Raw genomic sequence first — 20,894 nt, 5'->3', positions numbered from 1 at the left:
ATCTCCCTTCAGAGAGTGGGAGAGTCCTTGCCATTGCTGCTCTACTCTGAGGGCAAGGTCCTGGAGAGGCCCATGAGAGGGCTTATGATGACGCTCCTGAGGGAAGTGACCAGTGATGGTGGAGAGAGGGATCAGTTAGAGGTCTAGGCCCATCATATCTATGTGGGAATCCCAGGATTCCCTGAATAGAGCCCCAGATGATGGGGTGTCCTGCTAGTGACCAAAAGGGCCATCATTAAAATGTGCCTGTCCTTTGCCCTTATCCAGCTTTTGTAGCCCTTTCTTTATCTTAAACGGTTAGTTAGAATGATTCAGGGAAGTAAAGTAGGGGGTAGGAGAGGAGGGTATATAGGCACAAGTAGAAAATATTTGACTAAGTACTTTACGCTGTCCTTTTTAGGTCTTTCCACTTGCTGTGCTTATTGAGTCTAACTCTGCTCTTAGCAGACTACTGAGAGTTTTTACTTTTTTTTTTTTAACATTTGCTATTTATCTGCTCTGCGTAAACACAAAATATGTTTGTGAGAATGTTCAGCTTCCTCATGTTCACTATAACTAATGTTTGCTGAGATTAGATCCTTCTAATAAATTCCTCCCAGAGTCTTCTAGAGTCAAATGAAGAATCAGGCAGATGGGATTTCTAGACAGCTGTGAAGTCCTGAAAGGAAAAGATTAGCATAAATAAAAGGTGGTCGTTTTATTATTCTAAAGATGCCTTTGAAATCAAAGCTATTATTCAGGCCTTATACATCCACCCCTTGCCTTAGCCTCTATCTGTCTGACTATAAACAGCTCACTGAAAGGCAGGATCTGAAACCATTCAGCCTAAGAGGCTTGCAAAATCAATATTACACCCTTCAGTCATTGACACCAAGCAGAAGATTTAGTTCAGACAGAATGCAAAGACACAGATCCCTCCAGTCCTGGTGAAGTCCAGTCCTGAACAGATACATTAAGTTAATAAAAACCCAACACATTGATTCTGTATTGGCAAGGTCATTTTTCTCTCTGATTAATGATCTCATATTACATGCAAATGCTAGAGTGAACCCTCCTAGTTTTTTTTCTTTAATTTTTGAGGTTTTTTTTTTTTTGCTTCCAGGTTTATCACTGGGGCTCAATACTAACACTAGGGAACTTCTACTCCTGGTGGCCATATTTTCCATTTTACTAGATAGAACAGAGAGAAATTACATGTTTCCATGTATGAAGACTCAGGTTGATGCTCCTGGTTCCCACCTGCTGGGGGAAAGCTTTGTGAGTAGTGAAGCAGGGTTGCAGGTGTTTCTCTGTCTCTCTCCCTCTCTATTTCTCCCTTCCTTCTTGATATCTGGCTGTCTCTATGTAATAAATAAATAAATAAAGATAACAAAAAGTAAAAGTAATTCTCCCTGAAGTCAGTGCATAGAAATTGTAGAGCAAAAATAGTGAATTAATATAGTGCTGTACATATCATATAACAGAAATTTGAATTAGGACACTAAGTAGATCCAAATATAAGTGTTCAAATATTCATAGTTGTAGAATATTTGGGATTTAGTTGAGCAATTATGATAGTTTATATCTACACAACAGATTAATTATTGTCTCCCCAATTCCCATATTTAGTGAACTTAGACACATTTGTTGTCAAGTAATCTTTCTGTTTAAGCTAATGGAAAAACTGTGTAAGTTTTCAGAATAAATTCTCATGAATCTCTGGAAAACCATCAATGAATAAATGTCTGGCTTTCAAAGGACAGCTCTTTGAGAATTCAGCTACAGGGGAATTTCACAAGTATTTGGGTTCGTTCATAGGACAAATCATTTGAACATATGGTGAGAATGTGTTTCCTTAAGTATATACTTGTTTACAGTATGATTTTGAAGGTTTTCTGTTGAGATATGAAGTATTATTTCTCTGATTTCTTGAGCCTGACCTGCATATGTGATTGGTTTTGAGGTCAATCTAACATGGTAGGCATGGCATCATGCTAATTCCAAACCTAACAAATACAATTACTTCTTTACTTCTTGTATTCATCTCAGAACCATAGCCAACTGGGATGTAGTGACTCCAGGTTGTTTGCTAGAAAGAGAGATAAATGGGGTGTCTTCACTGATAGAATAGCAGCCAGTCAACCACAGATACAGAGGTTTTTAGTTCACCAGAAAATTGACACAGAAAGAAAAACAGGTTTAGAAAAAGTGACAGTCCCAATGCCCATGTACAGCTGAGAAGCAATTACAGAAGCCAGACCTCCCACCTTCTGCACCCCATAAAGAATTTTGGTCCAACCTCCCAGAGGGATAAAAATGGGGAAGTTTCCAATGGAGGGGATGGGACATGAAACTCTGGTGGTGGGAATTGTATAGAATTGTACCACTCTTATCCCACAATCTTTTCAATCATTATTAAATTACTAATAAACAAAAGAAAGTGTCAGTCAAGCTGAGCTCAAACCAAATTGCTGGCACTCAAAATCATGAAGTATATGAATGATAATTAAACAATTAGCTATATGCCTAGAACACCAGTGATTTATATGTCAAATGCATAGCATATAAAATATTCTTAGTGCCACTGTTCATAATGCTAGAAATGGAATAAAAACAACTCTCCTTAAATGTTGGGATGGATAAACTGCATTGTAACAAGAGCCCTTCCCAAGGGGATGAGAAACTGTATCCATGTAAACAACCATAATGCAAGACATGACCCTTCCCAAGGGGATGAGAAACTGTATCCATGTAAACAACCTATATCCATGTAAACAACCATAATGCAAGGCATGACCCTTCCCAAGGGGATGATGAACTGTATCCATGTAAACAACCATAATGCAAGGCATGACCCCCCAAATAAAATGCCAAAAATGGGGGTGAAGTCAAGATGGTGGATTGAGGACAACACCTGATCTACTCTCTGAAAAAAAAGGCTGCTTTAAACCTAGGAACTCCAAGGGAAAGCAGGATTTCCATGCCAGTAGACAGACACTATACTGGAAGAGACAAAGAAGAACCTAGGTGGAACATCATAACTCATCTACAGGTTGGCAATGGGCTGCTAAAAAAGGACTAAGGACAGGACTCCGGTGGTAGCACAGCGGGTTAAGTACATGTGGCACAAAGCACAAGGACCAGCATAAGGATCCCGGTTCTAGCCCCCAGCTCCCCACACCTACAGGGGAGTCGGTCTGCAGGTGTCTATCTTTCTCTCCCTCTCTGTCTTCCCCTCTTCTCTCCATTTCTCTCTGTCCTATCCTACAACAACAACATCAATAATAATAACTACAACAATAAAAAAACAAGGGCAACAAAAAGGGAATAAATAAATACATGAATAAATAAATATAGGATTAAGAAGGTCTGGAGTTGGCCCCACCAAATTGCAGGTGCTATCATGATACCATCTTGACTTTGCTAGGCAGAAACCTAACCAGTGTGTCCTGGAACCCCACCTCCCCAGAGTCCTACCCCACTAGGGAAAGATAGAAACAGGCTGGGGGTATGGATTCCCCTGCCAACATCCATTTTCAATGAAATGACTACAGAAGCCAGAGTTCCCACCTTCTGCACCCCCAAAATATCTTTGGTCTATACTCCCAGAAAGATAAAGAATAGGGAAGCTTCCAATGGAGGGGATGGGGTATGGAATTCTGTTGGTGGGAATTAGGTGGAATTGTATCCCTCTTATCCTATGGTCTTATAGATCATTGTTAAATCAATAGAAAAAGTTTGAAAAATAGATGTAATACAGAAGAATCCATGTGTAATGAGTGTACTTATATTAGTTCAAGTATAGGCAAGTGGTTATGCCAGAGACTTAATTGTCTTTGGAACATAGAGAAGGACAAATGTGTGAAGTCAGAAGCTTTTGTGGGGTGTTTCTTGTTTAGAGTTTTTCTTGTTTTTACTTCATGCTGGTTGATGGAGTGTCTTCTTGTTTGTGCTTTTTTTTTCTGCATGAGTGGTTGTTGCCACTCAATGAAATTTAAATTTAAAATCAAATGATCCAAGAAAAATGATGTCAACTAAAAGTTTCAGAAAGTATTTATTTATATAGGTTGGCTTTGGAATAAAGCAGAACCAGTATATTTATCTTAAACTTGGGAGCAAGCTACAATAAGTGTTACCGCCTTTTCTGTTATAAAGAAAATGGCAGTTGGTATTATTTTGAAATAAGTATGCTTAATAAACATGGAATGAATCAATTGAAAATTTAGAGCCCAGCTCGAGCCCCCTGGGTCCCCACCTGCAGGGGGTCACCTCATAAGTGGTGAAGCAGGTCTGTTGGTGTCTTTCTCTCCCCTTCTCTGTCTTCCCCTTCTCTCTCAATTTCTCTCTGTCCTATCCAACAATGCTGACAGCAATAACAACAATAACAATAAATACAACAACAAGGGCAACAAAAATGGGGAAAAATAGCCTCCAGGAGCAGTGACTTCTTAGTGCAGGCTCAACTGAGCCCAAGTGATAACCCTGGAGGAAAAAAAAAAAAGAAAGAAAGAAAAGTTAGCAACACTGACAGACTTGTTTAATAAGGTAAATGGATTAAAGACCAACTTGGAGAGGATAGCAATATAAGACAAACTTACATTTATAAAGTAATTTTTCCATTTTTTATAGTAAGAGATCATTCAACACATCACTGGGGCTTTACCACTCCAAGTAAATTTGTTCATATAGAAAGATGCAAAGAGGGCTGAGGGGCAAGGCACTATAGAGCTGAAGCTTCTCCCAGTCTTGTGGGGACTCTGTTCAAACCAGAATTCAAAAGCAGAATAACACATGACATGACAGATACCTCCTCACCAAGTGAACTACCTTCTGAGAGAGGGAGAAACAAAATCAAGTACTGTGTTTGGAAATAAAGTGCTAAGAATCAAAGCCGGGGTCCCAAACATTCAAGCCTCCCGCTCTAGCCATAAAACAACCATGCCTCACTTAAAAAAATTGTTTTCAATATTTATTTGTTTATTTTATGAAAGAGGGAGGAAAAAGAGATAATCACTGTTATGAGAAAAACAGATAATCACTGTTATATGAGGTGCCAGTATTCAAACATCATGCAATCTCTTAACAGACTGGGTTTTTCTTCCTTTCTTTTTATTCTCTCTCAATCTCTCTCTCTCTCTCTCTCTCTCTCTCTCTCTCTCTCTTTCTCTTTTGACTTCAGGAGATCTAACTGTTTTTAAAGAAATGGACAACATTACATTAGACAATAGATCAGAAAACTCATCCACAGGATCAGCCTAAGGATCCAGGTTCCAGCCCCAGGCTCCCCACCTGCAGGGGAGTTACTTTACAGGTGGTGAAGCAGGTATGCAGGTGCCTATCGTTCTCACCCACCTTTATCTTCCTCTCCTCTCTCCATTTCTCTCTGTCCTATCCAACAACAGCAACATCAATAACAACAACAGTGAAACAACAAGGGCAACAAAAGGGAATAAATAAATGTTAAAAAAAAGAAAGAAAACTTATCCACATAAAAGAATAAGCCGAGGGGGGCAGGTAGTGCTGCTTCTGGTTAAGCCCACACATTACAGTGCTCAAGGACCCAGGTTCAAGCTCCTAGTCCCTACCTGCAGGGGGAAGCTTCAGGAGTGGTGAAGCAGAGCTGCACGTGTCTCTCTGTCTCTTACCCTCTCTGACACCCTGTCCACTCTCAGTTCCACTCTATCTCTATCCAATAGTAAATAAGTAAATAAATAAATAAAATCTATAAGAAAGAAGAAGCTGGGAGTCGGGGAGTAGTGCAGTTCGAGCCCCCCGGCTCCCCATCTTCAGGGGAGTCGCTTCCCAGGCGGTGAAGCAGGTCTGCAGGTGTCTTTCTCTCCCCTCCTCTCTCCATTTCTCTCAGTCCTATCCAACAACAACGACGACAACAACAGCAACAATAACTACAACAATAATAAAAAACAACAAGCCCAACAAAAGGGCATATAGATAAAAAATTTTTTTTAAAAAAGGAAGAAGCTGGGGAAGAAATAAGTATGACACCTCTGAAGTTAAATGTAAGGCTTCACCACATACACAAGGGTGTTAGAATATGACACTGTGTGCTTCCTTGTTCAAAGATGCGCTATTGCGAATTTTTCTTTAAAAATAAGTATAACATGAATGCAACTGCAATGATGCTCCCAGCAGGAGATTTTATGAAAACTGAGAGCTGATTCCAAAATTCAGTAAGATGAAATGAATAACTTTTTTTTTTTTGGCCCGCAGGGTTATTGCTGGGAGCTCAGTGCCTGCACTATGAATCCACTGCTCCTGGAGGCCATTTTTTCCCATTTTGTTGCCCTTGTTGTTGTTTTTGTTGGGTAAGGCAGAGAGAAATGGAGAGAGTAGGGGAAGACACAGAGGGGGAGAGAAAGATAGACACCTACAGACCTGCTTCACTGCTTGTGAAGTGACCCTCCAGCAGGTGGGGAACCAGGGGCTCGAACCAGGATTCTTGAGCCAGTCCCTGTGCTTTGCGCCATGTGCACTTACCCTGCTGCCCCTACTGCCTGACCTTTTTAAAACATAACACAATGACTACAGACAATGGTAGGACAAACCTTGGAGCTGTGAAAATGTTGTGCATGGTCTTATTAATTAAATCATGATTTGTAGCAGAAGTTCAAACATACAGAAAAAATTAATCAGCCGCAACAGGAAAGCACTATGTCGAAGTCCCTAGGGACAGAGCATTCTTTGTTTGCAACTGCGAGTAACTATTCACAGCTGTGCTGTTGGTATTTAGAAGCACACATATATCCACCCTTATATAGATGCTAGTGCAATAGCTTAGCAATATTTCCTCTCTAACAATGCATTTCATGAGTGTCCCGGAGAGTGTAAATGCCTGAGTGTTGAGATGGACCTTTTCACCTGTGCAAGACCAAAGTAGAAGGCCCGGCACAATGGATCTGTACACATATTGGAAAGAAATTGTGTGGACTGCGAGGAAACATTAATATAAGTGGCACCTTTGGGACATGTTTTTTCTTGAGTAGAAACTAATTACAAATTGCACTGAACAGAGTGTGGTTGTGAGTCATTCGATGAGATAGGTGTGATTGGATTGGTAACCTTCTCCCAGTGATTTGAAATTCTGCCACCCCTCCCCGCTGTCCTTGACTTTTGATGATTTTTGCAGTGATATGTCTTGATGTAGATCTATTAGGGTATAGAGATTGATTCTGAACATCAACCTCATCCCACGTTTGGAAAGTTTTCCCTCATGATTTCTTTGAGTACTCTTTCTGCTCTCAATCCTCTGCTTCATATGACATTATATTAAACACGTGCATATTAAACGTGTGTGTTCAACCAAGTGCACCACCGCCTGGCCCCCAATAAAGAAATTTTTGAAGGTGCAGACTTTACTCTGCAAAGAGGGCCCTGCACCCTGGCCAGGGCTGTGGCACTGGAGCCGGGAGTAAGAAACTATATGCTGTAAACACAAAGGTCCCAGTGGCCTGGAAGGTAGCCAGGAAGGGCAGGCATTAAGTGAATCTACATTGCACGTCTGCTTTTACTTTTGCAGGGGGCACCTGCCGACTGGAGGGGTATATTTTATGCACCAGTGTTCAGGTGTGGGCTGGAGAAGGCTGGCTCAGTCCACCTACTGGGAATAGATTCTCTTGATGGTTGTCTCTGGGATCCCAGCTGGCTCAGCTCTTTCTTTCAGGAAGGTATTTTGTGAATGAAACTAGATGGGACTGAAGCCACGTGGAAATATTGGAGACTCTCACACCTTTTCTTTCTGTGTTAGACAGGACTATGAAGATCTAGAAAAGCAGCTGAAAGAAGTCTTTAAGGAGAGAAGCACCATTCTCCATCAGCTGACAAAGACTTCAAGAGAACTTGATGGGATTAAAGTCAATCTTCAGGTGAAGTGAAACCTAATTTCCCTAACAGACTAGGATAGAGAGCCATCTGGCTTGTCTAAGTGAATTAAAATGAAAAGACTCCTACATTTTTATACTTTTCAATATATTTTGAGGCTTGGCCCTTGGGATGTTTACTATATGAAATATGTATTTACTTTTTTAAGCAGGTCTGTTAGCTTACTTTTTTATTTTTAATGTAATTTATTTTTAATGTAATTTATTTTTCTCAGTTTTTTAAATTATATTTAGTTATTGGATACAGACAGTTAGAAATCAAGAGGGAATAGAGGAAATAGGGAGAGAGTCAGAGACACCTGCAGCCCTGCTTCAACACTCTCAAAGCTTCCCCCCTGCAGGTGGGGGCTGGGGGGCTGGAACCTGTTTTTTTTTTTTTTTTTTGCATTGTAACATGTACACTCAACCAGGTGTGCCACTACCTGGCCCTCTTATATGAAGTGTTTTAAGGTATGCCATTCAGCATGTGGTGTGAATATCTGTGGTTCCCAGATTCAACCATGAGAAAAGTAGGATGTGTAGCAAAACCATCGAGTTCATACTGCTTACAAGATCAGTTTGACTGACTGTTGTGTTTCTTTTATAATATAAATGATGAAAAGTAATTATGATCAAGAATCAGATGAATATAGGAATGCTATCTGGAAGAGAACTTAATGTTCCAGAAAAAGGATAGTTCTGAAGATTCTCTAGTGAACTCACTACTGAAGATGGGCAAAGAAGAACTCCATCAGTAATCAAGTAATCATGTCTTAACTCTTAGCAAAGTCTCAGTCAAAAGCCAATGAGAAGAACTAAGCTTTAGAAGAAAAAAGTTCCTGAAATACCTTAGGATATGTTTTAATATTTGGCTAGGGCTTCACATTTATTGAATCCATGCTGTATGCTGAAAGCTTTGTGTCTTCTATATAATGATTTTGTATAGGTCGTTGGTGAGATAAGTACTGTTGGCAGGATTGGGTTTCATGCACTTAAAAACATGTCTTTAAGAAGCTCAGCTGATTGTAAATGTTACCAAGGCAGCCAGGCATTTATAGTCAGGCATCTGTCTATTGTTGTACTGGGCCATGTATTTGAACCATATGGTGTTAACATTGTCCAACTTCACTTTCTGTTCTTTTGAGGGTGAGTTAACTCTGTAACCACTGTGGCTTTTTTGGCATTTTTAAAAGTCTCTGTTAGCTATTGTTCCCTTCATTTTTATTTCATGGTCACATGATGATTATGCTTGCTTCTTTTAAAAATATTTTTCTATTTATTTATTTATTTATTTATTCCCTTTTGTTGTCCTTGTGGTAGTTATTATTGTTGTCATCGTGGTTGGATAGGACAGAGAAATGGAGAGAGGAGGGGAAGACAGAGAGGGGGAGAGAAAGATAGGCACCAGCAGTCCTGCTTCACCGCCTGTGAGGCAACTCCCCTGCAGGTGGGGAGCCAGGAGCTCGAACCTGGATCTTTATGCCTGTCCTTGTGCGTCACACCACGTGTGCTTAACATGCTGCGCTACAGCCCAACTCCCTATGCTTGCTTCTTTTAAATGGTCAATGTTAGGAAGAGGTTAAGAAAAAAAAAAAAGAGAGCAGAGCCTGAGTGGTATATCTGATATTTGAATCCAATTACCAAGCTTTTATACCAGAAACTGTGTTATGTATTGAGAATATGAAAAATAGAAGAAAAGAAAAACACTCACTCTTCATTATGCTTTTTGTCACAAAGACAGATATCAGAATGACAGCATCCAGGAGTGATTAATTATGCTCTGCTGGAAATATGCTAAGAACAGTAGGGAAGCTCCAACAAGGATGAAAGGGGCTCCTGCTTTCTTACGTAGGAGCTAATGCCCGAGGCTTACCTCATCGTGAGCAGGGCGTCGTCTACTTTAGACACCTGCACATTCTCAGAGGCCTGGGATACCTGGCCTCTTGAAACTGCTCAGGGGACCAGAAATGCTCAGGGGACCAGACATTGAAATGCTCAAGGGACCAAATGTTCTCAGGACTCTTGGTCTGTCTGAAGCAGTAGTAGGAAACATCTGCTGATAGTCTAGGGAATCCTCGATGGAAAAGGATAACAGTATGGAGTTCCTCTTTTGGACAAGGCAGGAATCGAGCCAGTGGACAGTGTTGCTTTTCACATATCTTAGGCAAGGCTATGTCACTTGTTTTATTTGGCCATGTGGTTTTCAATTTTCACCTTACTAAATCCTCATAGTGACCTTCCTCAAAATTAAGAGAATACTGTATTCACTGTAATAATGAGGAAGTAAATGTTTGTTATAGAATAGACAGAATGAGATCATAGCATGCGAAGCGACGGAATTCAGAAGTGGGTGTGGTGTGATAACAGGTCCTGAAGGAGTGGGAGATAGCCTCAGTGGGGTCAGGCAGGAATTCACCTGGTAGAGTGCACACGTTACCTTGAGCAAGGATCCAGGTTTGAGTTCTTGACCATCACATAGGAGCATCATGCCCGGGGAAAGCCTCAGAAGCCATTGTTCGGTGCTGTGAAGAATTTTTTTCTCTCTCTCTCTCTCTCAATGTGTGTGTGTGTGTGTGTGTGTGTGTGTGTGTGTGTGTGTGTGTGCATCTCACCCTCTATCTGAAAAAAAAAAGTCACCTGGGATTCCCTGAAATCACAGAGGCATGAAGTCTTCCTGATACTCTAGCTCCCAGAATGAAATTAAATGAATAGTCTTGTGAGTGTGTGAGTGCTACTGAGAGAGAGAGAGAGAGAGAGAGAGAGAGAGAGAGAGAGAGATTCCATTAAAGAGTCCATGAAAGTAAGGGTACTTTGAAAGTCTTATTTCCTCTCTGGACCTTTGCACCAAGAAGGTTAATAGAGCAAATGCATCAAAGTTTGTATCATTAAGTAAGCTGAATTTCCCCAGAAGAATTCGACTCCACTTCCTTGGATTTTGCCCGGAAGATAATACTCAAATACATTCCAAATCTTCAAACTAGTCACCACCTCCAACTCCATGGCTGCCTGGCAACTTTTTCTTTTTTTCTAAATTTCTCCCCTGCTTACATTTCTGGAGCATCGTTTGCCCTGTTAATCTTGGTTGCCTTTCGAATGCCCAGGGTAAAGCCTATTTATAGATACAGGAATTGTGTGATTTTATGGTACTTTTCACCAAGTTACAAATCTCTTCTTCCCTATGTGCTTGCCCCTGTGTAAAACACTTTTTTTTTTTAACCTAAGGAAGTCACAGGGCAGATTTTGTGATTGTACAAGATATATAAGACATATTTAGGGAGTCTGGCGGTAGCTCAGCAGGTTAAGCACATGTGGCACAAAGTGCAAGGACCTTCAGAAGGATCCTGGTTGGAGCCCCCGGCTCCTCACCTGCAGGGGAGTCGCTTCACAGGCAGTGAAGCAGGTCTACAGGTGTCTGTCTTTCTCTCCCCCTCTGTCTTCCCCTCCCCTCTCCATTTTTCTCTCTCTCCTATTCAACAATGAATGACATCAACAATAACAATAATAACCACAACAAGGGCAACAAAAGGGGGAAAAATGGCCTCCAGGAGCAGTGGGTTCATGAGGTAGGCACTGAGCCCCAGCAATAACCCTGGAGGCAAAATGGCTCACAGCAAGCTTTAAATTCTTCACTGGTAACTTCGCCTCCATTTTTAACTTCTTGCCCCACTTCCCAGCATTGTATGTGAAGCCATCCTTCCTGGTAGGAAGAACAGCTTTTATTATTTGTTTCTTCATAAAGACTTCCTTTAGGGAAACAGCCCCACTGCTATTAGAATGCTCACCTTTTACTTTGTGAAAATTACCTGTTGTAGCGTTAGCTTGAAAATTTTATGAAAGCCTTTGTTGGGGTGTTGCATGATTCATGATAGATTTTAGCTAGATAAATATTAAGTAAACAAAGTGTTTGCCATTCTTGGGATTGTCAGTCCCTGGCTAGCTACAGTTGCTCATCCAAGGAACAAAAATTCCAGTTTCAACTTTAAGAACGACAGTTAATAGTCTTCAGTAGCTTATTGAGTATAAATAAGTAAGTTCTTAGGGAAGCACTTAGCAGGGCAGGTTTGCTAATGGGGAGAGCTCTGCGCTCCTCTGGGTGACTGACCTGTGAAGGCTGAGTTTGCCAGATGAGGTGAATGCTAATGGTGCGGTGACTTCAGACACCGCTAGATCACTTTTCTCTTTTTTTTTTTTTTTCAGTATTTTTCCCCTTTATTGGGGATTAGTGTCTTACATTCAACAGTAACTACAATAGTTTGTTCATGTGAAATATTTCTCCATTTTCCACATAACAATACTACCCCCACTAGGTCCTCTGTCATCCTTTTCCAGGACCTGTATTTTCCCCCACCTCCACCCCAGAGTCTTTTACTTTGGTGCAGTAAACCAACTCCAGTCCAGGTTCTGCTTGGAGTTTCTCTTCTGATCTTGTTTTTCAACTTCGGCCTGTGAATGAGATTATCCCGTATTCATCATTCCATTTCTGACTTAGTTCACTTAACTTGCTTTCTTCAAGCTCCCTCCAAGATCACTTTCAATTTCACAGGACCCCAGTTTTTCCCAGTACTTTAAGCACATTATTCATAAGGAGTAGTAGAGAGGAGTGAAGAGGTAGGTGCCTTCTGGCTGCTTTGATCTGGAATTGCGTTGTTACTGAGTGCATTCCCAGGTGCTTTCATGTTCAGTTGTGTTTGTATAAGCTACAACCTTGTTTGGCTTTACAGTCCTGCCAAAAACACAGTTGAGCTCCAATGAGAGAGCGAGAGGGCTTATTTCCTACTGACACAAAGAGAGGCCTGCCCTGTTGTGCAGGCTGTGTATTCTCCATCAGCCCTCTATAAGCAGAGACTCAGCTTATAAGGCTGAGGGGCTAGAGCATTACACGCCTTTGTCCCATAGAGCCAAAACGTAAAGCAAGCTTCAGATTACCCGCTGAATGACCTTTTCTCTTGCTCTTCCTACCAGTCTTTGAAAAATGAAGAGAAGTCAGCAAAAATTGATGTTCAGAAACTTCTGGAAATAAGTGAGCAGCAAAGGTGAGAGTGTGGTTTTTCTTTTTCTTTTCTGCTCTGTTCTACCACGGTGTGAAAACTCCGCCTGGAACCTTCACAGGAGTCTGTTCATCTTAAATGCATGCAGTTTATTGATTGGATAGAGACAGCCAGGAATGGAGAGGGAAGGGGAAATAGAGAGACAGAGAGACACCCACAGGCCTGTTTCACCACCGTGAAGCTCTCCCCCTGCGGGCGGGAGTGTGTGAGACGTGGTGTTTTCCTATATCCCAGTGCATAGGGGCTTGGATACAGGTTGAGAGCCTCACACTGAATCCAGGGAGGAGCCTGAGATTCTGCTTTCCCAGGCAGCTCCCTGCTGACAGTGATGGGGGCTGATCCTCTGCAGGCCACAGTTGGCCTGTGGAGCATCTTTAGTGGCTCCCTCCATGATCCTGAGAAGACAGACTCCTAGTAGCTGACCCAGTGAGCTGCCATCAGCCGATGATGAGGACCACAGCCTCTGAACTTGGCCGGAGTGATAAGAGCGGGGTGGTAAGGAATGGGATGATCTGACTATTCGAGTAGAGCTAGTCTAGCAGCTCTATTGAGACTTTGTTGATTTTTGAGCAAGTTATAATGTGAAATAGGCCTGTGAATTGAACAAAAGGCCATGTTTTTTTTTTTTAATTTTTATTCTCAAGGTAAAAGGAAGAGAGAGAAAAAAGAAGCTTTATGACAGAAACAAGTGTGCTGTGGCCAAGCAAAGGGCTCAGGAAAAGGACGGGAAGGGATTCAGAGAGAGCATTAACGTCCTCCTTTATGATGGGGGTGGGGGCGTCAAAGCTGAGGGGGAGAGGGGTCTTCAGACATCTGCCATAAGGAGCTGAGACATTGTACTCATGTGTCAGTGACTGTACTCTACACCATTAACCCCCTAATGAAAATAAAAAGGGAAAAAGAAAAGAAACCCCCTAATGAAAAGAAGTTAACCCCCTAATGAAAAGGGGAAAAAATAAAGCAAGTGCCGTTTGTTATATGTTTCTCAGAAACTCTGCTAGATGTTTTACAAACCTTTTCACATTTTACTTATTTTAAGTGAGAGAGAGAGAGAGAGAGAGAGAGAGAGAGAGAGAGAGAAAGGGAGGGAGGGAGGGAGGGAGGGAGGGAGGGAGGGAGGGAGGGAGGGAGGGAGAAATAACAACCCTGCTTAGCTCTGGCTTATAGTGGTGCTGGGAATTGAACCTGGGAACTAAGGGCCCAAGGCATGACCATCTTTAGCTAAATCACTATGCTGTCTCCCCAGCCCTATATATGATATGATATATATAGTTTTATATAGACTTTATTATTTCATCCTTGCCTTCTAAAGTAAATACTGATAGAAAGTTTAATAGGATTTTTCTATTACTTCGTTTAGAAAAGTGTAGCTCAGAGGCCAGCCAGTAGTGCAGCAGATTAAGTGCACATAGCACAAAGCGCAAGGACCCACACAAGGATCCCGGTTTGAGCCTGGGCTCCCCACCTGCAGGGGGAATCCCTTCACAAGCGATGAAGTAGGTCTGCAGGTGTCTGTCTTTCCTTCTCCCTCTCTCTCTCTCTCTCTCTCTGTCTTTCCTCTCCTCTCAATTTCTCTCTCCAATGCAAGAAATAATAAATAAATAAATAAATAAATAAATAAATAAATAAGAACAGAAAAAAAAATGACCTCAGGAGCAGTGAAATAGTACTACAGGCACAGAGACTCAACAATAACCCTGGAGGCAAAAAAAAAAAAAAAAAAAAAGTCTGGCTCAAACCTCTTAAATAGATAGTGACTGGGGTATTGATCAAATTTTGATCTGCTGTTTTCCCCCAATAACTATGTCATTCTATGTGAATTCACTGATCACAGAGCAAAAACCTGCCAAGATGGTGACACACAGACATCATGCATTCGATCCATTCTTCTCATCTTCTGCCTTCTCCGTTCTCTGTAGTAAGATGCACCAGCATGCATTTGGGTTTAGTGGAAACTTCTGTTCGAATCAAATATCGTTTTTTTTTTCTTTGACTTTACTGGGAATTCAGTGCTCTTGAGTCATTTTTTTTTTTCACCTAATAAGAGAGGGCCAGAGAGCCAGAGAATAGGCAGATACCAAAGTTCTTCATTGACTCTTTTTATTATCTTTTATTTATTAAATAAACAACTTTAAATATTCTTTTTATTTATTGGATAGAGACAGAGAGAGATTGAGAAAGAAGGGAGAGAGAAACAGAGAGAAGCAGAGACACTTGCAGCCCTGCTTCCCATCTTCTGACCAGCTTTTTCCCCACTGGTGGGGGCTGGGCTGGGGCTTGAACCCAGGTCCTTGTGCATTGTAGCCTGTGTGCTCAAATAGGTGTGCCATTATCAGTACTTCTTTTTATTATTGCAATGTTGTGTTTATTATTTGTTGAACATGAAATTCTCTTCAAAATCTAATATTAAAAAGAACTTCTGTGAATTATTGGTTTGAACATATTTCCAAAAGTACATCATTTTACATTATTCCATTGGCATCAAATAAACATTGATTAACTCAGTATAGTACTTTTGTTCTTGACTTATGAAGGGGTACTTAAACTTTTTATAAAATCACAGTTACTTTGACCTATCTTATCCCCATCCCAATAATAAGCACTGATGGTGAAAATATCATTTTTGAGAATGAATCATTAAAATAGTAAATATTTCAAATGTATTATTAAAGATCTGGAAGTATCATTGGGGTTGAAAAGATTGTTTCTTGGCTCTGTCTGTGCCCAGTTGTCCTTCCTGTGCAAACACTTGTTGATCCCTGAACTTAGTAAAGTGAGATTTTTAAGTGAAATTCTCAATACACAGAATCATACAACTTTTTTTTTTAATTTATTTATACCCTTTTGTTGCCCTTGTTATTTTATTGTTGTAGTTATTATTGTTGTTGCTGTTATTGGATAGAACAGAGAGAAATGGAAAGAGGAGGGGAAGACCGAGAGGGGGAGAGAAAGATAGACACCTGCGGACCTGCTTCACCACTTGTGAAGCGACTCCCCTGCAGATGGGGATCCGGGGGCTCGAACCGGGATCCTTGAGCCGGTCCTTGCGCTTTGCTCCACGCTCGCTTAACACTCTGCTCTAAAGCCCGACTCCCGGGATACAACTATTTATCAGTGAGTACATCCTAAATCGTGGAGAGAAATGAATAATGAAGGCCTACTTAAATCATTAACAAGTCAGGCAGGTCACCTGTATATGTGGCCTTTTGTTATTTCCCATAAGTCAGGTGGCTCTCAGCTTAGAAAGAAATGAGACAGACTGAGAGTATGGCTCGACCTGCCAATGCCCATGTTCAGTGGGGAAGCAATTACAGACCTTCCACAGTCTGCATCCCACCCATAATGACCCTGGTTCCATACTCCTAGAGAGATACAGAATAGGAAAACTACCTACGGGGGGAGGGGATGGGATATGGAGTTCTGGTGGTGGGACTTGTGTGGCGTTGTACCCCTCTTATCTTATGGTTTTTGTCAGTGTTTTCCTTTTTATAAATTAAAATTTTAAAAGTGGGGGTAAAATAAATCTCTTCCTCTGTTTTCATAAATATCTCAGGACTTTTATGGAAGGTTTTATGTGCAGTACTTTGGGATTGACCCAGAGAAATCAAAGGCATCTTATTGTATCTGAAAGGCTCTGATCATTTGTTTTAGAAAAAGAATTATTTTGTTCTATTTTATGGCAGCCGGGGTTTTGATGGGATTTCTTATTCCTTCACTTTCCTATAATTCTTTTTTTTTTCTTTTTTATTATTTATTTGTTCCCTTTTGTTGCCCTTGTTGTTTTATTGTTGTAGTTATTATTGATGTTGTTGTTGTTGGATAGGACAGAGAGAAATGGAGAGCGGAGGGGAAGACAGAGAGGGGGAGAGAAAGACACCTGCAGACCTGCTTCACCGCCTGTGAAGCGACTCTCCTGCAGGTGGGGAGCCGGGGTTCGAACCGGGATCCTTATGCCGGTCCTTGTGCTTTGCGCCACCTGCGCTTAACCCGCTGCGCTACAGCCCGACTCCCCCTATAATTCTTAATAGAGTCTTTCCTCTTCTTCTTTTTAAATATTTATTTATTTATTTATTTATTCCCTTCTTTCCCTTTTGTTCCCCTTGTTATTTCATTGTTGTAGTTGTTATTGATGTCCTTGTTGGAAAGGACAGAGAGAAATGGAGAGAGGAGGAGAAGACAGAGGGGGAGAGAAAGACAGACATCTGCAGACCTGCTTCACCATCTGTTAAGTGACTCCCCTGCAGGTAGGGGAGCTGGGGGCTCGAACCAGAATCCTTATGCCGGTCCTTGAACTTTGCACCACGTGCCCTTGACCTGCTGTGCTACCGCCCAACTCCCAAGTCTTTCCTCTCCTTTCTCCTCCTCCTTCTCTTTCTCCTCTTTCTTTTTTTTTTGTTAATATTTATTTATTTATTCCCTTTTGTTGCCATGGTGGTTTTACTGTTGTACTTATTCTTGTTGTCATCCTTGTTGGATAGGACAAAGAGAAATGGAGAGAGGAGGGGGAAGACAGAGAGGGGGGAGAGAAAGACAGACACCTGCAGACCTGCTTCACCACCTGTGAAGCGACTCCCCTGCAGATGGGGAGCCAGGGGCTTGAACCCGGATCCTTACGCTGGGCCTTGCGTTTTGTGCCAAGTGTGCTTAACCTGCTGCGCTACCCCAACTTCCTCTTTCTCCTCTTTCACCTCTCCTTCTTTTCTTCTCCTTCTTTTAAGCAGAGGGAAACAGAGATAAAGATAGAGAGATGGAGCGAGACAGAGGAAGGGGAGACACCACAGTACTGCCCCACTGCTCTTGAAGGTCGCCTCTGCCAGGCGCTGTGTGGTAACTGGGAGCAGAGCTGTGGCTCTGGCTCCTGGTAGAGTGTGCATCCTACCAGGGGACTGATCTTCTGACTTTCCTGTGCTAACTTTTATTTATTGTTTCCTAGCCAGCAGATTTATACTAGCATGCTGTCACTAAAATGAGCTTTTCAACTCGGATATGTTCTCCCCCCTTTTAACAGGGGCGGTTAACACACTACAGTACAGTTGTTACAACACGGGTACAGTGTCTGGTCTCCTTTTGCTAAGTGTCTGCAAAAACACTTTCACCCTCCACCATCAAGCACCTGGACCCCAAAGCCCCACCCACCAAACACCCCCTGCCAGCCCTCCCTCCCCATAGTCCTTTGCTTGGGTGCAAGGCACCAAATGAAATCCAAGTTTTACTCTGTCATTTCCTTTTCAGTCCTGCCTTTACTTAAATTCAGCATATGATTGGGATCATCTGGTATTTATCCTTCTCTTTCTTGCCTAACTGATTTTTCTTTTTATATATATATTTATTTTTATTTATTTATGCCCTTTTGTTGCCCTGTTGTTTTATTGTTGTAGTTATTATTGTTGTCATTGTTGTTGGATAGGACAGAAAGAAATGGAGAGAGGAGGGGAAGACAGAGAGAGGGAGAGAAAGATAGACACCTGCAGACCTGTTTCACTGCTTGTGAAGCGACACCCCTGCAGGTGGGGAGCCAGGGCTTGAACCAGGATCCTTGTGCGGGTCCTTGTGCTTAGCGCCACCTGTGCTTAACCCGCTGCGCTACAGCCCGACTCCCCCTAACTGATTTTTCAAGCACCATCCAAGTTATGGCAAGTACTTGTTGAAGCAGCATATTATACAGTGATATTTTTTTTCTTTCTTTCTTTCTTTCTTTCTTTCTTTATTCCATTTGTTGCCCTTGTTGTTTTATTATTGTAGTTATTATTGTTATTATTGATGTTGTTGTTGGATAGGACAGAAATGGAGAGAGGAGGGGAAGACAGGGGGAGAGAAAGATAGACACCTGCAGACCTGCTTCACTGCCTGTGAAGAGACTCCCTTGCAGGTGGGGAGCTAGGGGCTTGAACCAGGATCCTTATGCTGGTTCTTGTGCTTTGCGCCACCTGCGCTTAACCCTCTGTGCTACTGCCTGACTCCCACAGTGATGTTTCTTATAGAACACAGAAACAAGATTATTTCATAGTAATATAACCTCTTTTATTCAATAGTACTTGAGAAGGAAAGGAAGCTATTTACCACCAGAATCACAAAACATGTTCTGTAGGCTTAGCTATATGTATGGACAATTCTAGTTCTCCAATTGTAGGCAAATGACAAAATCTCCTTCCAAAATGTCCATAGAAAATAACCTATTTATGATTCAATGTCTTTTTTTTTCTGTTTTCGAATAAACTAGAGAACAAATGAAGTCTCTCCAGGTGGCCCTGCACAATCAACTTAAAGAGACAGCCGAGAAAGTAGAAAAACAACAGGCAACAGTAAGTGGGTTTCTTTTGTGTGTGTGTGTCCTTTAATTTGGGGCAGGGAAATTGATAATAATTATTCCCCTAGTAATTATGAAACACACACACACACACACACACACACACCCTCACACACACACACCTGTAAAAGTTTTAAAAATGACTGCAATTCCTTTTAAAAACTCAGGTAAATTCCAAGGGGCCCATGTCCATCAGAGAAGCAGTTATAGAAAGCCACAACTCCCACCTTCCGCACCCCATAAGGAATTGTGGTCCAGACTCCCAGAGGGATAAAGAATTGCGCAACTTCCAATGGAGGGGACAGGACAAGGAATCTAGTGGTGCGAACTGTGTGGAGTTGTTACCCCTGTTATCTTACAATCTTGTTGATCAATATTAAGTCACTATAAAATAATAAAATAAAATAAAGTAAATTCATGAGGAATTAAAGATAAGCAGTAAGTCTAGTGCTGGCAAGCACGACTGAGAATACACAACACCAACACAAGGACCTGGGTTCAAGCCCCCAGTCCCCAGTGGGCAAGCTTCATGAGAGGTGAAGCAGTGCTGTGAGACTCTCTCTTTTTTGCTCTCTCATCTTTCTCTCTCTCCCTCCCTCTCCATCTCCCTACTCCCTCTAAATTTCTCTTTGTCTCTATATGTACTAATAAATAAAATACCAAGAAAGACAGTAAACCCAAATAACCTTGTATTATCATTTGAACAACTCAAGAAACAGGTAGGCAGTATACCTAAGAGTCGGATTAGATGGGTAAGACAAACATAGAAATGGTGAATATGTTTCTCAGCTTAAGTAATCTCTGTTTTATCATGACATAAATATTCTTATCTATTTTTCTTTTTTATGAATGCTGCTGGGGGGTTAATTGTTCACAGTGCAGGTGTTGACACCGGGGAACAATCTCTCATCTCCCGTTCTCCCTGTGAAAGTTCCTTGAAGAAACCCTCACCCACAGGGTGGGCCCTTCCATCATAACATATCAGGACCCCAAGTCTCTGTCCACTTTTTCTGCTCCCTCCTTCCTCAGAATCCCTCCCTCTAGTGCAATAATCTGGTCCAGGTTTCTCCTAGTGTTTGTCCATCTCTGTCCTCTTCCCTGAAGTCCAGTCTGTAAGCAAGCATACACAGTACTTTTTCTTATCCTTTTGGCTGAACTCACTTAACACGGAGCCTTCAATGACCATACAAAGTAAAGCAACAGAGGTGTTGTGGACATTTTGAGTAGTTGAGTAGTATTCCCTTGTGGATATGTATGTATACCACAACTTCCTCAGCCACACTTTGGCTAGTCTGTCTTTGGATATCTGGGTGGCTTCCAAGTTTTACCTTTTACCGTGTTTGCTGCTATGAAGGCAGGTCTAAGTACATAGATCTAGTCAGATAGGTGTTTTTGTTTGCTTGGGTATATCCCTAAGAGAGGAATTACAGGGTCACAGGACAGGCCCATTTTTAGTGTTCTGAAACACCTTCAGTTTTCCACAAGGGTTAGACCAATTTACATTCCCCCGAACAGTGCCGAAGTATCCCATTTCCCTATGTCCTCTTCAAAAAAATATATTTTATACAAATCAGTTATATATCTGGATTAGGCAATGAAAGGTTGATGACTGAAAAGTCTAGTAATCTGTTCTTTCTCTGTGCTGATAGACTTAACCATTCAATCCTATCTGAAAAAATCATGAAA

General features: G+C 41.5%; 1 protein-coding gene across 4 annotated transcripts in view; it reads left to right on the top strand.

The window, feature by feature from the left end:
• Positions 1 to 20,894, top strand: part of LUZP2 (leucine zipper protein 2) — a 385,213-nt gene that overhangs the window by 207,516 nt on the left and 156,803 nt on the right. For 2 of the 4 annotated variants that reach the window (XM_060176997.1, XM_060176994.1), the window contains exons 2-4: positions 7,742 to 7,859; positions 12,816 to 12,886; positions 19,122 to 19,203. In XM_060176997.1, the coding sequence (XP_060032980.1) occupies positions 19,129 to 19,203 (75 nt within the window). In that variant the 5' untranslated portion in view covers positions 7,742 to 7,859; positions 12,816 to 12,886; positions 19,122 to 19,128. The remainder of the gene's footprint in view (positions 1 to 7,741; positions 7,860 to 12,815; positions 12,887 to 19,121; positions 19,204 to 20,894) is intronic. The other 2 variants (XM_060176996.1, XM_060176995.1) reach the window with 2 other exon arrangements.

Source organism: Erinaceus europaeus, chromosome 17 (genome assembly GCF_950295315.1).
Source record: "Erinaceus europaeus chromosome 17, mEriEur2.1, whole genome shotgun sequence".
NCBI classification, from domain to species: Eukaryota; Metazoa; Chordata; class Mammalia; order Eulipotyphla; family Erinaceidae; genus Erinaceus; species Erinaceus europaeus.
The sequence above is the reverse complement of the archived record's forward strand: the minus strand, read 5'-3'. Positions and strand labels throughout refer to the sequence as shown.